This window comes from Cyanistes caeruleus, chromosome 12, assembly GCF_971803275.1.
Source record: "Cyanistes caeruleus chromosome 12, bCyaCae1.hap1.1, whole genome shotgun sequence".
Classification (NCBI taxonomy): domain Eukaryota; kingdom Metazoa; phylum Chordata; class Aves; order Passeriformes; family Paridae; genus Cyanistes; species Cyanistes caeruleus.
The window spans coordinates 1,985,048-2,000,436 of NC_141712.1; the positions used below are offsets into that span (position 1 = coordinate 1,985,048).

The 15,389-nt window shown below is 50.5% G+C and overlaps 1 protein-coding gene across 3 annotated transcripts in view; it reads right to left on the reverse strand.

The window, feature by feature from the left end:
- The window catches only part of LOC111944691 (axonemal central pair apparatus protein HYDIN-like), a 56,965-nt gene extending 41,763 nt beyond the window's left edge, over positions 1-15,202 (reverse strand). The window contains exons 1-11 of one of the 3 annotated variants that reach the window (XM_086847689.1): positions 15,082-15,202; positions 13,605-13,724; positions 12,407-12,520; positions 10,777-10,896; positions 8,863-8,997; positions 7,195-7,394; positions 6,625-6,749; positions 5,114-5,318; positions 3,212-3,404; positions 2,484-2,583; positions 1,120-1,238 (exon numbers count right to left, since the gene is read on the reverse strand). In XM_086847689.1, coding sequence (XP_086703815.1) covers positions 1,120-1,238; positions 2,484-2,583; positions 3,212-3,404; positions 5,114-5,318; positions 6,625-6,749; positions 7,195-7,394; positions 8,863-8,997; positions 10,777-10,896; positions 12,407-12,520; positions 13,605-13,679 — 1,386 coding nt within the window. In that variant the 5' untranslated portion in view covers positions 13,680-13,724; positions 15,082-15,202. Of the gene's footprint in view, positions 1-1,119; positions 1,239-2,483; positions 2,584-3,211; positions 3,405-5,113; positions 5,319-6,624; positions 6,750-7,194; positions 7,395-8,862; positions 8,998-10,776; positions 10,897-12,406; positions 12,521-13,604; positions 13,725-14,795 lie in introns of all 3 variants that reach the window. The other 2 variants (XM_086847690.1, XM_086847691.1) reach the window with 2 other exon arrangements.
- Positions 15,203-15,389: the final 187 nt, after the last annotated feature.

Sequence of the window (15,389 nt, forward strand, 5' to 3'; positions counted from 1 at the left end):
GTCAGTTATTTTCTAATGATGCAATTCCCACCCAGAAAAGGCAGAAGATGCTTTGTGCTGCTGAAAGGCAGAAGTCCAAAAATACAACAGGACAAGTTCTGCCTTTGGGTTTTCATGCAAAGCAGCAGTAATTGCACATAACCAGACTCACCCTGGGCTTCTCCCATGGACACAGAGCACTCCAGCTCTGGCCAGCATCACCAAGCTCATTCAGAGCTGGCCCTGAGAGCAACGTGGGGCAGCTGCGTAGTCAATCACCAGAGAGCTGCCACTGCCCCACTTAGCACAGCTCCAACAGTTCCATCTACTCATTCACCTTTTCCCAAATCATGACAACAACACATTGATAACGAGGCATCACCACCAAATACAAAGACAGCACCATCTTTTGGTAAAAAAAACCCAGGGTGTTTTTCCTTTCCACAGCCAAGCTTTTGAAAGAGTCTGGCATGATGCAGTGCCTTATTTTCTCCCTCTTTCAGTTGCTCTCTATTTTTTTTGCAAACTTGACACTATTTTGAGGGGGAGGCAAAGAGGTAGAAAGATCCTTAGCTTTATTCCCAGGAACACTTTTGTCTTTCTAGAGTCAGGGATGCAGCAAGGCTGGAGTGTGGTGAGGGAGTGGTCAGCAAAGGAAAGAATCCCAAGCCCTTTGCAAGGGCCAGCACTGAGCCAGGAGGCTGGATGGCTTTCCTGTGACTCCCAGGAATAAGCAGGAGACACTCCACTGAGAATTGTTTGCAGGGTACTGAAGCTCAACACAGCCAGTTTGTTCCAGCTGCTTCTGAACAGTCCAGTGCAAAGGTGCCTTGTGTCTGGGGCTGCCACAAAAGCCTCTGAACGTGCAGCTTTTTGACCCAGTCTGGGTTTCATATGCCAAGGGGTTGTTTTTCAGGAAGCTTCTGAGCTGACCCCCAAGGAAGGCTGCCAAAAATTGGCATTACCAAGGGACTGGGGCTTCATGAACAGCAGACACACCTTTCTGACCCCACCAGATCTGCCCAGTACGTCCAATATTCCCTGCTCACAACTGCCCGTGTTGTCAGGAATTCCACAGGTCCACCAGGCTTGCTGCTGCCTCAGGAGCCATCAAGATCCATCCCAACCCCTGCTGCTCACCTCATAGACGTGGGAGGTGTTGACAAAAATGTTCCCAAGTTTCAGCATTTGACGGCTGAATTCAACCACGGGTCCTTGGCCTTCCCCTCGGAGGTGCAGGGGCAGCCTGCTCCCACGGCCTGGGGAGAGATGCTCATTTCAGTACAATAATTCCCACTGTTACACTCTATTTTCCAGCCTGCCTGAACGCTGGCCCCTGACTCTGAGCTGGATAAAACCAGCTCCTGATATTGCAAGAGAAGATTTGGACCCTTCTCTTCCCTCAGGACATTTCCCTTGGGGCTGACTTCCAATTTCTAACCCATTCCTTGGGCTGGTTTCCAATTTTAGCCACCAGTTTGCTGAGTTTTAAACATCTCTCATGTCCTGAAATGACAGCCCATGGAGTAATGGGTATCAATGGAAAGAAAGGAAATTAAAGTGAGGTATTAGGAAGAAATGTTTTACTGTGAGGCTGGTGAGACACTGGAGCAGGCTCCCCAGGGGAATTGTGGAGGTTCCAGCCCTGAAAGTGTTCAAAGCCAGGCTGCTTGGGGCTTGGAGCTACCTGCTCTAGTGGGAGGTGTCCCTGCCCAGGGCAGGGCTCTTGGGACTGGACCATCTTTAAGGTCCATTCCATCCCTAACATACCATGATTCTATGGTTTCCTTCCCATGCACCTAGAGGAGCTTTGAAATCCATTCAGTGAAGGCACAAAGCTCATCAAGAGATTGGCAATTGTACCTGGCAGATTGCTGGGCAGCAATTGCCAAGCTACCTGGCCCAGTAGCACAAGACTTTGTTACCCAAGCCCTCAACTTCTGGCACTCAGCATTGTGTTCTATCTCCACAGACTGGGAGCTGCAAGGTGCCAATTCCCACACAGGGAGAGAAGCAGGTGCTGGCCAAGGCTGGTCCCTCTACAAAGACCCTGGGCTCAGTGGGGCTCAGCCACCTCTGGTCTGGTGGTGTGTGGGCAGTGGGAGGTGATCCAGGCTCAGGGAGCACATTTCTAACTCAGCTCCTGCTGCCTGATGATGGATCCATGCCAAATGGACCCATCCTGGAGGTCACTGGTCTAGAGGGGCTTAGTGCTTGTTCTCTCAAGCTGTTCTGCTCTGGCCTTTGAGGAAATGCTGGCAAAGCCGTGCCATGAAAACTTCTCCCTGCAGTGCCTGGGTTGTTCTGGGATCAGTAACCCAGACCCAGGATTCTGACCCTGGCCTTGCACAGGAGACTCCCTGGAAGCTGCAGGGGCAGTGGCATGTGCCGGCACTGCCCTGCTGCCCAGGGACTCTTCCCAGCAGTTCCAGGGGAGCTCAGTGGGCTCAGGCTTGCACCATGGCTTCAGTAGGGCTGAGAGAAGCAGGGGAAAGGAGCTGTACCTGAGATGTTGCAGTAAGCCACACTCTGATACTCTCGGGCCTTTAGGGGTTTAAAGGTCACCTTGATTTGGACTGAACTATTTGGCCCGATCTCTCCCTCCTGAAACAGAAAGAGACAGCAAAACATTTCTCTTCAAACTTCCCATTTCTTGTGTACAACCACAGTCCTGCAAGCCTTTATTTAGAGCATCAGTGATGAGTGAACAACACAAGGAGCCCAAAGAAACGCTCCAAACCCAGCTCAATACACCACTGGAAGCTCTCAATGCTCAGCTGATCAGCTCCCACTCTCCACAACATTCCCACTGCTCTGACACAAGCTGTTGGTCACATCATGCTGCTGTCAGCTGCAGTATGTAACTGCCTCTGTGCACTGGTGCACTTGGCAAGAAGAGAACATGATCCCCTTCCCTGGAAATAAAAATACTAGTTTAACCTGTTTGGAAAGAAAGCAGGGGTTGGGATTATTCTGGGGTTTACTCCAAGATGAGAAGGGATTTTGCACTGTGCAGACTCCAGGCATTCATCATCTCTCACAATGCCAATCCTCAGAATCAGGGCTCTGGTTGATGGGAGAACGTGGGGGTTCACTTGCATAAACAGAAGAGGAGGAGGAGGAAAGGGAAGGGGAAGGGGAAGGGGATAGGGAAGAGTTAGAGTGTTAGAGTGTTAGGGAGTTAGAGAGTTAGAGTTAGAGGAAGAAAGTGAGGCTCTCAGCTATCACTTACCAGTGGCTCAAGGGAAAAAGCATCATTGGAGAATAGCATGGGGTCTTCTTTCACCATCATCATCTTCTCCCGGACGCTGCTCTTCAGGATGGCGCGGCGATCTTCACAGGAACCCTTCTTCTTCGCTCTTCTTCTCTCTCCCGTCGTGTTGTCCACGCAGGCCTCTCTCGGTGATCGCAGCAAGTAACACTGCCTGCAGCCACAGGGACAGACAAAGCCAGCAGATGGTTCAATGAGCCCGAGATTTGCAGAGAGAAGTGGAAGTGCAGGAGAGCAAAGCACCTGGGGAGGAGCAGCAGCAGCTCCCAGCAAGGGCTGACCCCAAGCCATGGCAATCCCAAGTGGATCAGAGCATAACTTGTTCACTGGTACAACAGGTAGTTTTACTGCACACTTGCAAACACAGGAGAGGTTTGGAAAGCCAGCATCCCTTAAAAGAACCTCCGGCCTCAAAGCCTCTGCCAAAACTGAGGGACAATCCAGCAGCCACCTCAACTGGCTTTTCCTACCACTGAGATGCTCAGGGGAGGAGATAAAGATCATGGAGCAGGACTTCCCTGGGAAGGGGAGATGAAGCTGGGTCACAGCTCTGTGTTACCAGCATCACTCTTGGTTTCTTCTCTTTTTGTGACCTGTCCTGTTCCCTGCTCTGCCTTTCTCAAGAGCATCCCAGAGCACTTCCAAAGGAAATGGATGAATTCAGGCACTGCATCCCTTCAATGACATTCAAGGTTTTATATGCATGAAAACAGAGGCTCTGAGAAGGGAAGGGACTTGGTTCTGCAGGAGGGGGACAGCAAACTCCTGGAGAGACCTTTTTGTGATCCAGAGCTTTATGGGTCCCATCCCAGTGCATGGTAGTAGAATCCTGTAGTAGTCCTGAGAAGAAAAGGATCCTACACTATCTCCTCTCATAAAAAAAAGTCTTCTCTGCTCCAAGACCTCAAAAGTTTCTCTGACAGCAGGACAGTGGCCTTGGAGCTAAAACCATCCCTAGGACTGGAAATAAGGAAGAATGAAATGTCATGGTGACAGTCTAGGACTGTCATAAAACTGGTGTGAAAACAGATGCTTTTGGAAAAAAACCCATGAAACCAAAACCAGGCTGAAGTTTCCTTTGGGGAAACCTTGTTGCTTCTGAGGGGAAAGTGGATCACCTGGGGTCCAGGCTGAGGCAGGCAAGTGGGAAAAATGGAAATAAACAACCCAGGGAAGCAGCCAGAGAAGGTCACAGGATTTTCTTTTAACACACAGAGCTTGTATGAAAGTCAGACATCGTGTAAGCAGATAGAGAACAGTGGAAAACCAAGAAGCCCAGGGCACTAAAGGACCCTCTTGCCAGCCATTCAAGTGGGCCAGTGTTCATCTCCTGGTCCTTTGCAGGCAGCTTAAAATGACTCTGAGGAGTGCAAATGACCTGGCCCACAGCAAGCAGGGGCTTTCCAGGGCAGTTTTGGCAGGGCAGTTCTGGCAGGGCAGTTTGCACAAGCAGGCTGAGCAGAAAGGATGCAGCCACCCACCCTCCTTCTGTAGTGGGTTGTGTCTTTTGGCTGGTTGTGAGGTGCTTGCCTTTTATTTTCTTTTTGCTTTCTTCCCTTTTTTTCCCCCCCCAGCAATGGTTTACAAATGACCAAAAGCCATTGCTGCTGCTGCCCCGTTAGAACTTGAGGAAATCCAGTCATTGCCATCAACCTTTCCTTCCCAAAATGCCATCCCTGGCTGGGGTATAAATGGAACTGGAATGTCAAGTGCTGAGCTCCTGAAGCCCAGGGACACACCCCCTAATGCCAGGGATGCTTTACTTGGCCTGAGCCATTCCAAAGCACCAACACCCTCCTGAGGCCGTACGTTAGTTTTAGTCTTGGCCCATGGATCTCACTGAAATGCATCTTTCAAACCAACCTCCTCTTCTCTTCATTCTCATCTTCCTCACTAGGAAAAGTCTTCCACTGGAACTGGGCTCTGATGTTACTCCTGTTCTCGATGAACATTGCTGTGTGGCTTGACGTGGTGATGAAAGTCTTCTTCAGCTCCACGGAATACGTCCTCAACCCGATGCTGACATCTACAGCTTCTCCCTGAAGGTTTGTGTGGATCCTTTCTTCACCTGGAACAAAGCAAAGGGGAGCCTTTGCTCAGCTCAGTTGCTGATGAAAGCCCAAGGAACAGAGCAAACCACAGGTGACAGAAGAAAGGGTCACAGCTTTTAGCTCTATTTGCAGTTCTAGGGGTCAGCACATTTATAACGTCCTGACAGCTGTGTGTGTGCAGCGTGAGGGTGTCCTGGGCACCTCCTAAAACAGCTCATTTTGGAGTGTGTTTGTGGAGATTTGGCCCCAAGGTACAATGAGGTTTGTCAGGTGTGCTCAGGTGACCCACTCAGATCACCAGGATTTCTGCATCCAAGTCCTTCAGGTGATGCTAAGGAGCCCTGTTCAGTCCTGGCTTGCCTGGGGTTCCCCCTGGGCATCCCATGAGATTCCTGTCTCTCCTGATCCCTTGGATCCCTTGCTGCTGACAAGCAAATCCACCTGGGGGCATGTGAGCAGAAAAAGGAGGCCCAGAGGAACAAGTGAGGTGAAGCCCACAGCAGGAGGGGACCCAGGTGAGGAAACACAACCAGCCTGGCTCTGCAATATGACAAACCACTACAAAATGAACACCATGAAAATCAGCAGCAGCAGCAGCAGCTCCCTGTCCAAACACACAGCCACATCAGTCTTGAAATATTTGATATTGTTCTGATCTCAAAAACCAAACGGGAGCATTTCAAATTGAATAAAAAAGGGACCAAGGAAAGATCAGTAAGTACAGAGCAGCTTCCACATGAAGCCTGAATGGGATTCCTCAGTCAAGAAATCAAATGGGAGATAGATGTGAGAGGTGTGCAACAGCATGAATGGCCTGGGAAATGGGGACAAGGAAAAAATTGTCTTGATTTGTCACCAAAAAGTACTTGAGGATTTGAAAATGTTATTAGACAGAAACTATATATATGTTAGAGGGCAACAGAGTACAAGGGTCTGTGACAAGCCAGTGGAGCAGCAGCCTATGGGACAGAGGTGTGCAAGAAATACACTGCATTGGAGAGAGTCTGATGGAGACCTCACACCTCACACACAGCACTGGCCAGAATAAAACAAAACTTCAGCCAGGCATAGCCACATGGCAGTGGAGAATCAGGGCTCCTCCTTCCTCCACTCAGCAACTCTCAGCAAAACAGGAGCCCAAAAATCTTAGTCCTGTTAGAGGGGATGCACTTTATCAGCCCCCTAAGCACCAACTGGTTCTCAGTTTTCTTTGGGGTTGAGCTGGAACAGGGGAGGTACATCTAGAGGGAATTGAGGTGGCTGGCACAACAGGGAGTGGTGCTGGAGAAGTGTCCTGTGCCCCGTGCAGTGCCCAGCACTCACCTGTGTTGTAGCACACCACCATGGACCCAAAATGGGCACCAGTGGTCAGCGGGTGAAATCCCACTGTCACCTGCACGCTGTCACCAGCACCCAGAGCTCCCATGGCCGGAACCACGGAGAAAGGACTGCAACACAAAGAGAGAGATCAGGACTCAGGGGACATCTGGGGATGATATTCCTTCTGCAGTGCAGGTCACTTCGGCTCCCTTGGGCAAGCAGGGAGCACAGAAACCTCAGGCAACAGAAAAGAGACAAAACAGGATCAGAAACAGCTGCTGACCTACTTCTGAGGGGATACAGACCTCAGGAGATCCTGTGGGATAAAATGACCTCATCTGCCCCATACTCTGCATCCAGCTCTCTGCAATGAGACCCAAGGATCCCACTGCCAGCAATCCCATCAGAGAATGGTTTGTGAAACCACTGAAAGCAAGAGCAGATGCCATCCATCCTGCTCACTTCCAGCCAGAGCTGCAGTGCAGCCCTGATGCTCAGCTTCCTTTTGTTGCTCTTTGCCAAGCCTATTATCACCCAACGGTGTTTTGCACAAGGACAGAGGAGCTGCCTCACCTCTGGGTGCTGATGTAGTAATGAGCCTCCAGGTTGCCAGTGTTGCGAAGCAGCAGAGTCTTCTTGGTGCTGCTCTTGACCGGACACTCCGAGAAGTTCAGCTGGTCTGGGATGGTCAGGATAGCTCGGGCAGCAATGGCCCGAATTGGCACAATTATCCTTTCTGTTTTAGTGATGCAGACCAGCTCATGGGAATAATCCTGCAGGAAAAGAAACTAGCTCCGCATGGGGCATTTAGTGCCATTCCCATGGCAGAAGAAAACAATGGCCTAGAACCCTTCAAGGGCATCTATTCTATTCTATTCTATTCTATTCTATTCTATTCTATTCTATTCTATTCTATTCTACTCTACTCTACTCTACTCTACTCTATTCCACCCCAAAATGAACACTAAGTTCTACCAATAATATTATTATTATTAAAGGCACCAGTGCACTTTGCAAAACCTATCTCAGTGGCATTAAGCTCTCATGTCATTAGGGTCATACAGAGAACTGCCCTAGGCCACAACTTCTACTCTAAAGTTTAATGATGTTAAATAATTTCCAAGTCCCTTCTAAGGAACATGGAGCTAGGGAACACAGGCCATTCCTCTTTAGGTTCCTGTATTCCTGCTGTTTGAGAATAGGACCAAGTGTTAAACTGACTCTAAGCAGCAAAAGGAAAGGAAGGTGAGAAAACAGCTGCACCCAAAAAGGTCCTGCACCTCTGGTCTAGTGTAGAAACATGAGTTGGCTCACAACTCCCCTCTAACTTTGCCTCTCCAAGCAAGTCAGGAGAAGAACAGTGCTAAGAGGTAGCAGGATGCTGTTGGATGTTGTTTGTTTCCCTTCCTCCCTTCCCTGCCATGTCCTAAACCCTTCTGTATGAACAAACCTCCGGATCCCAGCACTGAGATCAGAGCTCCAGGGCCTCGGCACTGCTGCTCAATCTCCCCAGCAAAGCACGTTTGGCACGGAATGGGGGCCAGTGGACAGAGCAGCCCCAGTGACAGGCATGAAGACAGAGCCACAGCAGTGTCACTGCCACAGGCTCTGGGCTCACAGCTCTGCCTGCAGGTTGTACCTGCCCTACAGCAGCTCTTTCAGCAGGTGTCCAAGTCCCCTTGCAGCTCACCAACCTCCTGCTAAGGGCACCTAGAGCTCAGTGTGCCTGTGCCAGGCTGGGCTCACAGGCACAGCACATCCTCTGCCCTGGCCTTGCAGCTGTACCTTGGTCACTTGTGCTGTGGCACAGCACAGCTGCAAGGCTGGAGAACAGAGGGGGCAGAAATCACCACTTTGCTCCAGCCCAGGCTGAGGCAGGGAAGCTGTTGCCAGTCAGGAAGGAGGAAAGCTCTCTGAGCTCTTCATTCTTCCAGTGTTTTCCATAAGAATGAAACCCCTTCCACCGTACCTAGAGATGGCTGAACATCTCTCAACAGCCCTCTGTCATTTTCATCCTGTTCCCTGTGCATCTTCCCTTGGGAATGCTCAGGAATGTGCAGGGAGGGGAAGCAGGGCCTGTCAGGCCTGGCTGCAGCCCCTGACAGCACGTGCCAAGGTGAGCCTGGCTGCAGGCTGCCTGCCCCCAGCCTGGAGCCAAGCTCACAGCATGGAATGGGCTGTCCCAGAGTGCAGGGAGAACAATGGCTCTGGAGATAATGGTGTGTTTTGGCTCAGTCTCACCTTGCTCTCGCTGGGGGTGAACTGAATGCGCACACGGGCAGTCGCACCTCGTGGCACAGCACGGTACGCGTCGTTGGGGCACACCAGCCTGAAATAAGGCGAGCTCTGCATGGAGACCTGCACCAGCTGAACACACTGCAGGGAAGACATGAAACAATGATTGTGCCACTTGTGCAAACAGGCTGACAGGAGACCTGTCCGTGCCCTGGTGACATCCTTCCTTGATCCCTTTCCCAAAGCACTTTCAGCTGTGCAGGTACAGGCACATCATTCACAAGGGACAACTTGAATCCCTTCTGTCTGGCTCATTTTGGCCAGGGGCACTAGGGCAGTGCCCCGTGGGAAGGAAGGGCCCAGCAGGTCAGTACCAGCAGGATGGAGACAGAGCACCTGCACCAAGTCATCTGCACATTCAACAAGGCCAAAAAACCTGCTGGCTGCTGCCTGCACACAGCCATGCAGTGGTGTTCCAGACAGGGGATGTGCTACCTGAAAGCAAAGCAGCACATTATCCTGGGGGAAGGAAGAAATTCCCTTCTAGCAGATCAGGTTTGCCTAGGGCAGGTCTGGGGATACAGTCAGGCAGGCAGACCAGCAAGAGAGGAGACCAAACACTGTGGCCTCCCTGGGAATAAAAGCAAACCTGAAAAGGCAAAGAAGGAACACAGCAAGAAAATCCCTAAATCATGGAGATGGCAAAAGAGAATTTAAATGAGCAACTACAGCAGCAAGGAAGAATCATAAAACCAGGACAGCAATCACTTTGCCAAAAGTGATGGAAATACAGACAGGCTGTGCCTATTGACTGTGGGCTTCAAAGGCATTTTCTGCCTGGACAAACATGACCAGTGTTGACTCACATTGCAGCATTAAAGCAATCTTGGCTCCCCAGGGGCTCTTGCTGCCTGTGCAGGCGAGCTGGGCTGCTGGGCATTCCTGCCTGCAGCCAGCAGGCCAGGTTCTGCCCTCTGGGATACACAGACACAGCAAATGTGCATTTTCTAGCACATAGATATCAACCCCTGAGCACCCAAATGCTCTCAAAAAGTCTAAACCAGATGATTTTGACTCCCTCCTGGCTCTTCCCACCAGTCCACTCTCGGCACAAGCCTCATTTGAGAAAATGTTTCCCTGACTGAAATTCAAATGGTTTCGATTTTCCTCTTTACAGTGGAACACAACTGCTGACATTTTTCAACTTTTTCCCCTCTCAGCTCTCTTGGGAAGCTGAAAAATAATCACAATTGCCTCAAGTGAAGGTGAAATCCTCCAGGAGCACATGACTTTGGATGTGCTGTGGTTCTCCAAAGGGAAAGCAGAGCACCACGTTGCTTTTGGAAAACCTGAGCAGAGCTGGATGAAGCTTAGCAGGAGCCTGAAGTGGCACCTAAAGGCCTCTCACTGCTTCTGCTGCATCAGTCTGACTCCAGGGCTGTTTCAGAACACATTTCCTGCAGTACCAATGCCATCAGTGCTAAGTGATTCCAGCATAAAGAGGAGAAGTCTCAGCCCATGAGCTTTGACTGTGAGCTGCTCAAAGGGAGCCAAACAGGCTGAGAGAGGCAGAGATTCCTACCAGGATTCCTACCAAGATTAACCAGGGAGACACAGCATGTGGTATAGACCCAAGGCAAAGCATGAAAGCAGGTTGGAACTGTACAGCCCTCAACATTCCTATCAATCCAGAGCTTTCAAGAGAAAGCAAATCCTTTAGGATAGATACCATCAATGCATAGCCAAACTCAGGGGAGAATTCCCAGCACAGCAAGATTTCCAGCATCCTGCAGAACAAAGGTGCTGAGACATTTTCTTCTGGATGTGCTGCAGCAGGGAACTTGCTTTGCTGCACACCATGGGAATGACACCCCCCTCCTCTTCCAGCACAGTGTTAAAGCTCCAGGCCCCAGCACTCACCTTGCTCTCATTTGTGAGAGACAGTTCCATTTCAGAGACTTCATGAGCCACGAAGTTCTGAAACACCACCTCTGGTGGGGAAACACGAAACGAGCTCTGTTTCGGGAGAACTGGCAACAACTGGAGAGACAAGAGAGAGCAGGGAGAGGTTCAGCTGCTGGGAGGAATGTTCATGAGGGAGACTCTTCCTCTGATCCCCAGTGAAGTACAGACTCTGGGAGAGCACGTCTGCCCAGGCCACACTTGGGAAACAGTAGCTCAGCCACCTCTGCTCTGAGCTGCTCAAGAGCTGCTGGGCCACACAGGGCAGGGTATAAAAGAAGCCATATAAAAGGGTATAAAGGGTATAAAAGAAGCTATATAAAAGGGTATAAAGGGTATAAAAAAAGCCATTTTGGTGAAGGGGGTGTGTGTGCTCAGCTCTCAGGGAGGGAGACACACACCCAGCTCAGCTGAATTGTCACTAATGAACAGTTTTCTTTTGCTTCCACAACTTTGTCCCCTTTAATTGTATTTAAAAGTTAGTGTGTTTCTAACAGAGGTAAAGGCAAAAATAAAATAACACAGAAATTAGGAAAAAGACAAATGAGGTGAATGCTAAATGAGGATAAGGGTCAGTTCTTTTCTCAGTAACTTGGGTAAGAGTAGAGTTAGTATCTCCTTTTCCCATGAGCTTTAAATGGGTGCTTTCTTGTATATCTCTATTATTGCTGTCTTATTTGATACCATTCTAGAGGCATGTCTGAAATGACACAACAGCAGCAAATGCTTCTGGAGCAGAGACATTGCTTTGAGAAAACTCTCCCCTGTTGTCTGCCTTCTCCAGCCACACTGCTGCCACTCCAGACACACCAGCAGCTCTCCTGTGGGACTGCACTGCTGAAGGGAGTGGCTGCAGCACACTGTCCCTTGGTTGTGCCCTTCTCTGAGCTGTCCCTGACCTCCCTCTCCAGGGCAATCCTTCACCACTTTGTTACTGTCTCTTGCTGCCAATTTCCTGCTCAGCACCCACCTCGGCCACCTACCACATCTGGACTGTGCAATGTACCCAGCCAGTCCTGCAGGAAAAGCAGCTTTAAACACACCTCTAAGTAGGCACTGATCCAGAGAAAGCACATCCATTCCCCCTGCCCAGGGCGAGTCCCCTGTACACCTGGCAGCCTGCAGAATCTCTCAGGCTCCCAACACATTGTTCCAACCCAAAGCATTCATGCAATTAGTTTTGTTAAATCTGCAGTCATTCCTGCAGCTCCTTGGCCTTCAGAGGCCAGCACTGCCACTGTGGATGGAATCCTATGACCCCAAGCATTTGATGGTGACCACAGCAAAGCAAGAGGTGGCTATTTCAGCAGGAGAATGGCAAATGGCAAATTTGTGCCTTTGTGTCCCCACCCTTCCCCCCACTGTTTTAGCAATGGCAGCTCCACTCCAGCAAACCCCAGCAGTTTCAGCAGAAGTTATTTGTGTTGGCTTGGTGCAGACCAGGACTCCAAGTCCACCACTACCAGCAGTTTGCAATGACAACAGCACCTGGACACTGAGGGATTTTGCTGGAGGCGAGCCTGTCACAAGCACACACCCTCCTCAAACCTTGCATCAGACAGAAAGGAAAAGAGCAGAAAAAGGCTACCTTCTGACCAGTCTCACTCGTGTGTAGAAATGGGCCAATTCTGGGCAGACTACTCTCCCCAGCACTGGCCTCATTCTTGTTGAACTTCTCTCTCGAGAATCTAGAGGGAAGCAGCTGAAAGGCAAAAAAAAACCCAGCAAAAGCATCAGAGATGTGCTTGTTCAGAAAGGCTTTTCTTGAACAAGTGGCACTGGTGACTAATTGGTGATCACATCATCTAGGACAGTCCTGGAAGCTCCCTAAGTTACTTGTTGAGATACTTAGCATCAGTAAATTAATAACAGAGCAGAATAGACATACTCCAACCACATGGCTGTGTCCCTCAGCTTCTCCATGATTTGATGGGACATGTTTGGGGATTTCTGCTCTTTGGGCATTTCTTTCCTCTTTAGGTTCACTGGATTGAGGCAGTGATCTTTTCAGAGAGTGGGGAGGAGCTGTCAGAACTCTCTAACTCCATCCCTGCACAACACTCAAAGCTCACAGCGAGGAGATAGCGCTGCTGGGTGAGTCCAGGAGATGCAAGAAAGCAAAGTGGTACCAAGAGTGAGGGGCACAGGAAAGTGCCCAGGTTTTAGTTCTCTCTGTTAATTAGCATTTGCTTGCTCTGTCTGGGCTCCCACAGCCCTCCACAGAAGAAAACACAGGGATCTCCTGGACAGAGCCTCAGCAGCAGGGCATCTTCAGTCAAGCGAGCTCCAGACAGCCAAGGGACCTTTGTGGCCCTGACTCCAGTGCTGTCTGCAGGGCTGGATCTGTGCCCCACGCAGGAGATGAGAGAGAACAGCTGCTCTGGAACCTCTGCTGCTGGGACCAGCCGTGTCTCTCAAGGCTTTGGGCAGAGTTGGAGCTGCCCAGGTGCTCAAGGGCAGCTTTGTGAGAGCAGCACAGTGAGTGCCCAGCCTGGCAGAAGGAATTGCTGTGACAAGGGCAGGGAGAGAAGCGCATGCTCAGGGCTCCAGCTGGACATTGGTTTCACTTGGCCCCGCTGGCACAGCCAGGGAAGACACTGGAGTGTCCCTGGAGCAACACACGCTGTTCCCAAGTGCACCAGGACAGCCCCCAGCAACAGGAGCACGGCACAGAGAGCTGGGGAGGGCTCTGCAGCCTCACAGTGCTGCTGGACAACAGGAGGGGCACGGAGAGGAGGGACACCAGGTGCATTTCCAGCCTTAACACAGCCCCAGAGGCTACTTACACTAAAAGACTTCAGTCTTTCCCTGAGCAAAAGCCGAGGAGGTGTCGTTGTCTTTTCTGGGAATCCAGAAGGCATTTTGAAAGCAGGAAGTCGCAGAAGATCAACAATGCCTCAAGAAAACTGCAAGGAGCAAGAATGGAACTGTGAAAATCCAGAATCCAATTCACGGCAGACTCAAGAGATACACTGATGCTAAAAAATTTATATTACTTAAAAGTAGCCAAGTGCTTGTTTGGTGTGAGTAGCTAGGACTGTTAGGCCTCTAGTTGAACTATATGGCTATGTTGTGCAATTCCAAAATGAATCACACTGAAACCTGGAGCTAAAAATCTGAATAACATTAATAATAGTTAGAGCAGACTGTAAAAGCTGTAGCTTTAATATTATTAGATTCAGTATTATACTACTACTACTACTACTACTATTATTATTATTATTATTATTATTATTATTATTATTATTATTATTATTATTAATTTAAATATTAATATTATTTAAAAATAGCTAGAATGGACTTCCTCTTCTTTAGGCTAAACACCCCTTGCTCTCTCAGCTGCTCCTCACAGGACGTGTGAGAGACTGGAATGTTATGGCTAATGGCTTAAATCTTGTTATAAAGCATTTTTTGCCCGTTGTGACAAATTTGTATAAAGAAGCTGTGACCACCAAAGCCCAGCCTTCCCTGGAAATGCCTGCTGACTGGAACTTTGGACTGTGAGTTAAGCCACCTCTCAGGAACTTGAGACAAACTAGAGGTGACACTATTGTCCTATGATCTCAGGTCTGGGGAGAAGTCAACAACACTGAGGGAGAAAAATGTATCCACACCAAAGCCAAAGGCAGCAGCTGTCCTGAGAATCAGCTCTGTGTGGCTTCAGGCTGGGGAAGTCGCAGGCACAGACTCATCTGCTGAGGCCAGGTTTGCACACAAACCTCCCCTCAACAGAGGGGCAAGGAGGAAATTTTGGCCGTGTGGCATAGGCTCTGGTAAGAGGCAGTGCACACCCATCCTCCCTCCCACAAAGCGGCTCAGCTCTAAAACCTCCCCCCACAAGAAGGCCACATCCAGGGGACATTGCCATGAGGAGCAGCTGAGGGGGTGTCACAACCCATCCAAGGCCTCCAGCGCGCCCCCAGAGCCCTGCCTGAGGCCTTGCACCAGATGAGTGCAGGGGATGCAAAGTAACACACCAGATCCGAACATCCACAACACAATTCGGGGCACAGATGTGACAAAACCAAAAAGTACAACTTTAGTCCATCTCTGACTTCAAACAAAATTCGGCACTCCCTCCCAGAGACCAAAGCCCCGCGAATTCGGGAGTCCCTGGCAGAAAGCAAAGCCCCGCGAACTCGGGACTCCCTGTGAGAGCAATGCAGCACGAAGTGCCCCGCACAGCCCCATTCCCTGTGAACAATTCCCCTGGCGAGTGGCCCAGGGGAGCCGTGTGCCCGTGCCCAGGCTGCGCACACCCACCGAGGATCGCGGTCTCCACGCAACTGAGCCTGGAGCAGCAGCGCCGCGGCCGCTGCGGCCGCGGTTCCCCGGCAACCCCGAGCCCTGCCCGTGCCCCTGGCTTCCATCTCGGCCTCCGCTCGAGGCCTGTTCCGCCCTCGGAGCTCCCTCGGGCCCCGCCACGAGCCGAAGGAATCCGCTGCGGGGCCCGGAACGTGCCGGGCACGTTTCTCGCTATCGCCAGAGCCCCGCACCCAGCTCCTGCTGCTGCTGCTGCTGCTGCTGCTTCCAGCAGGAAAAATCCCAGCGTCTGCAGAGCTCGTGTTCAG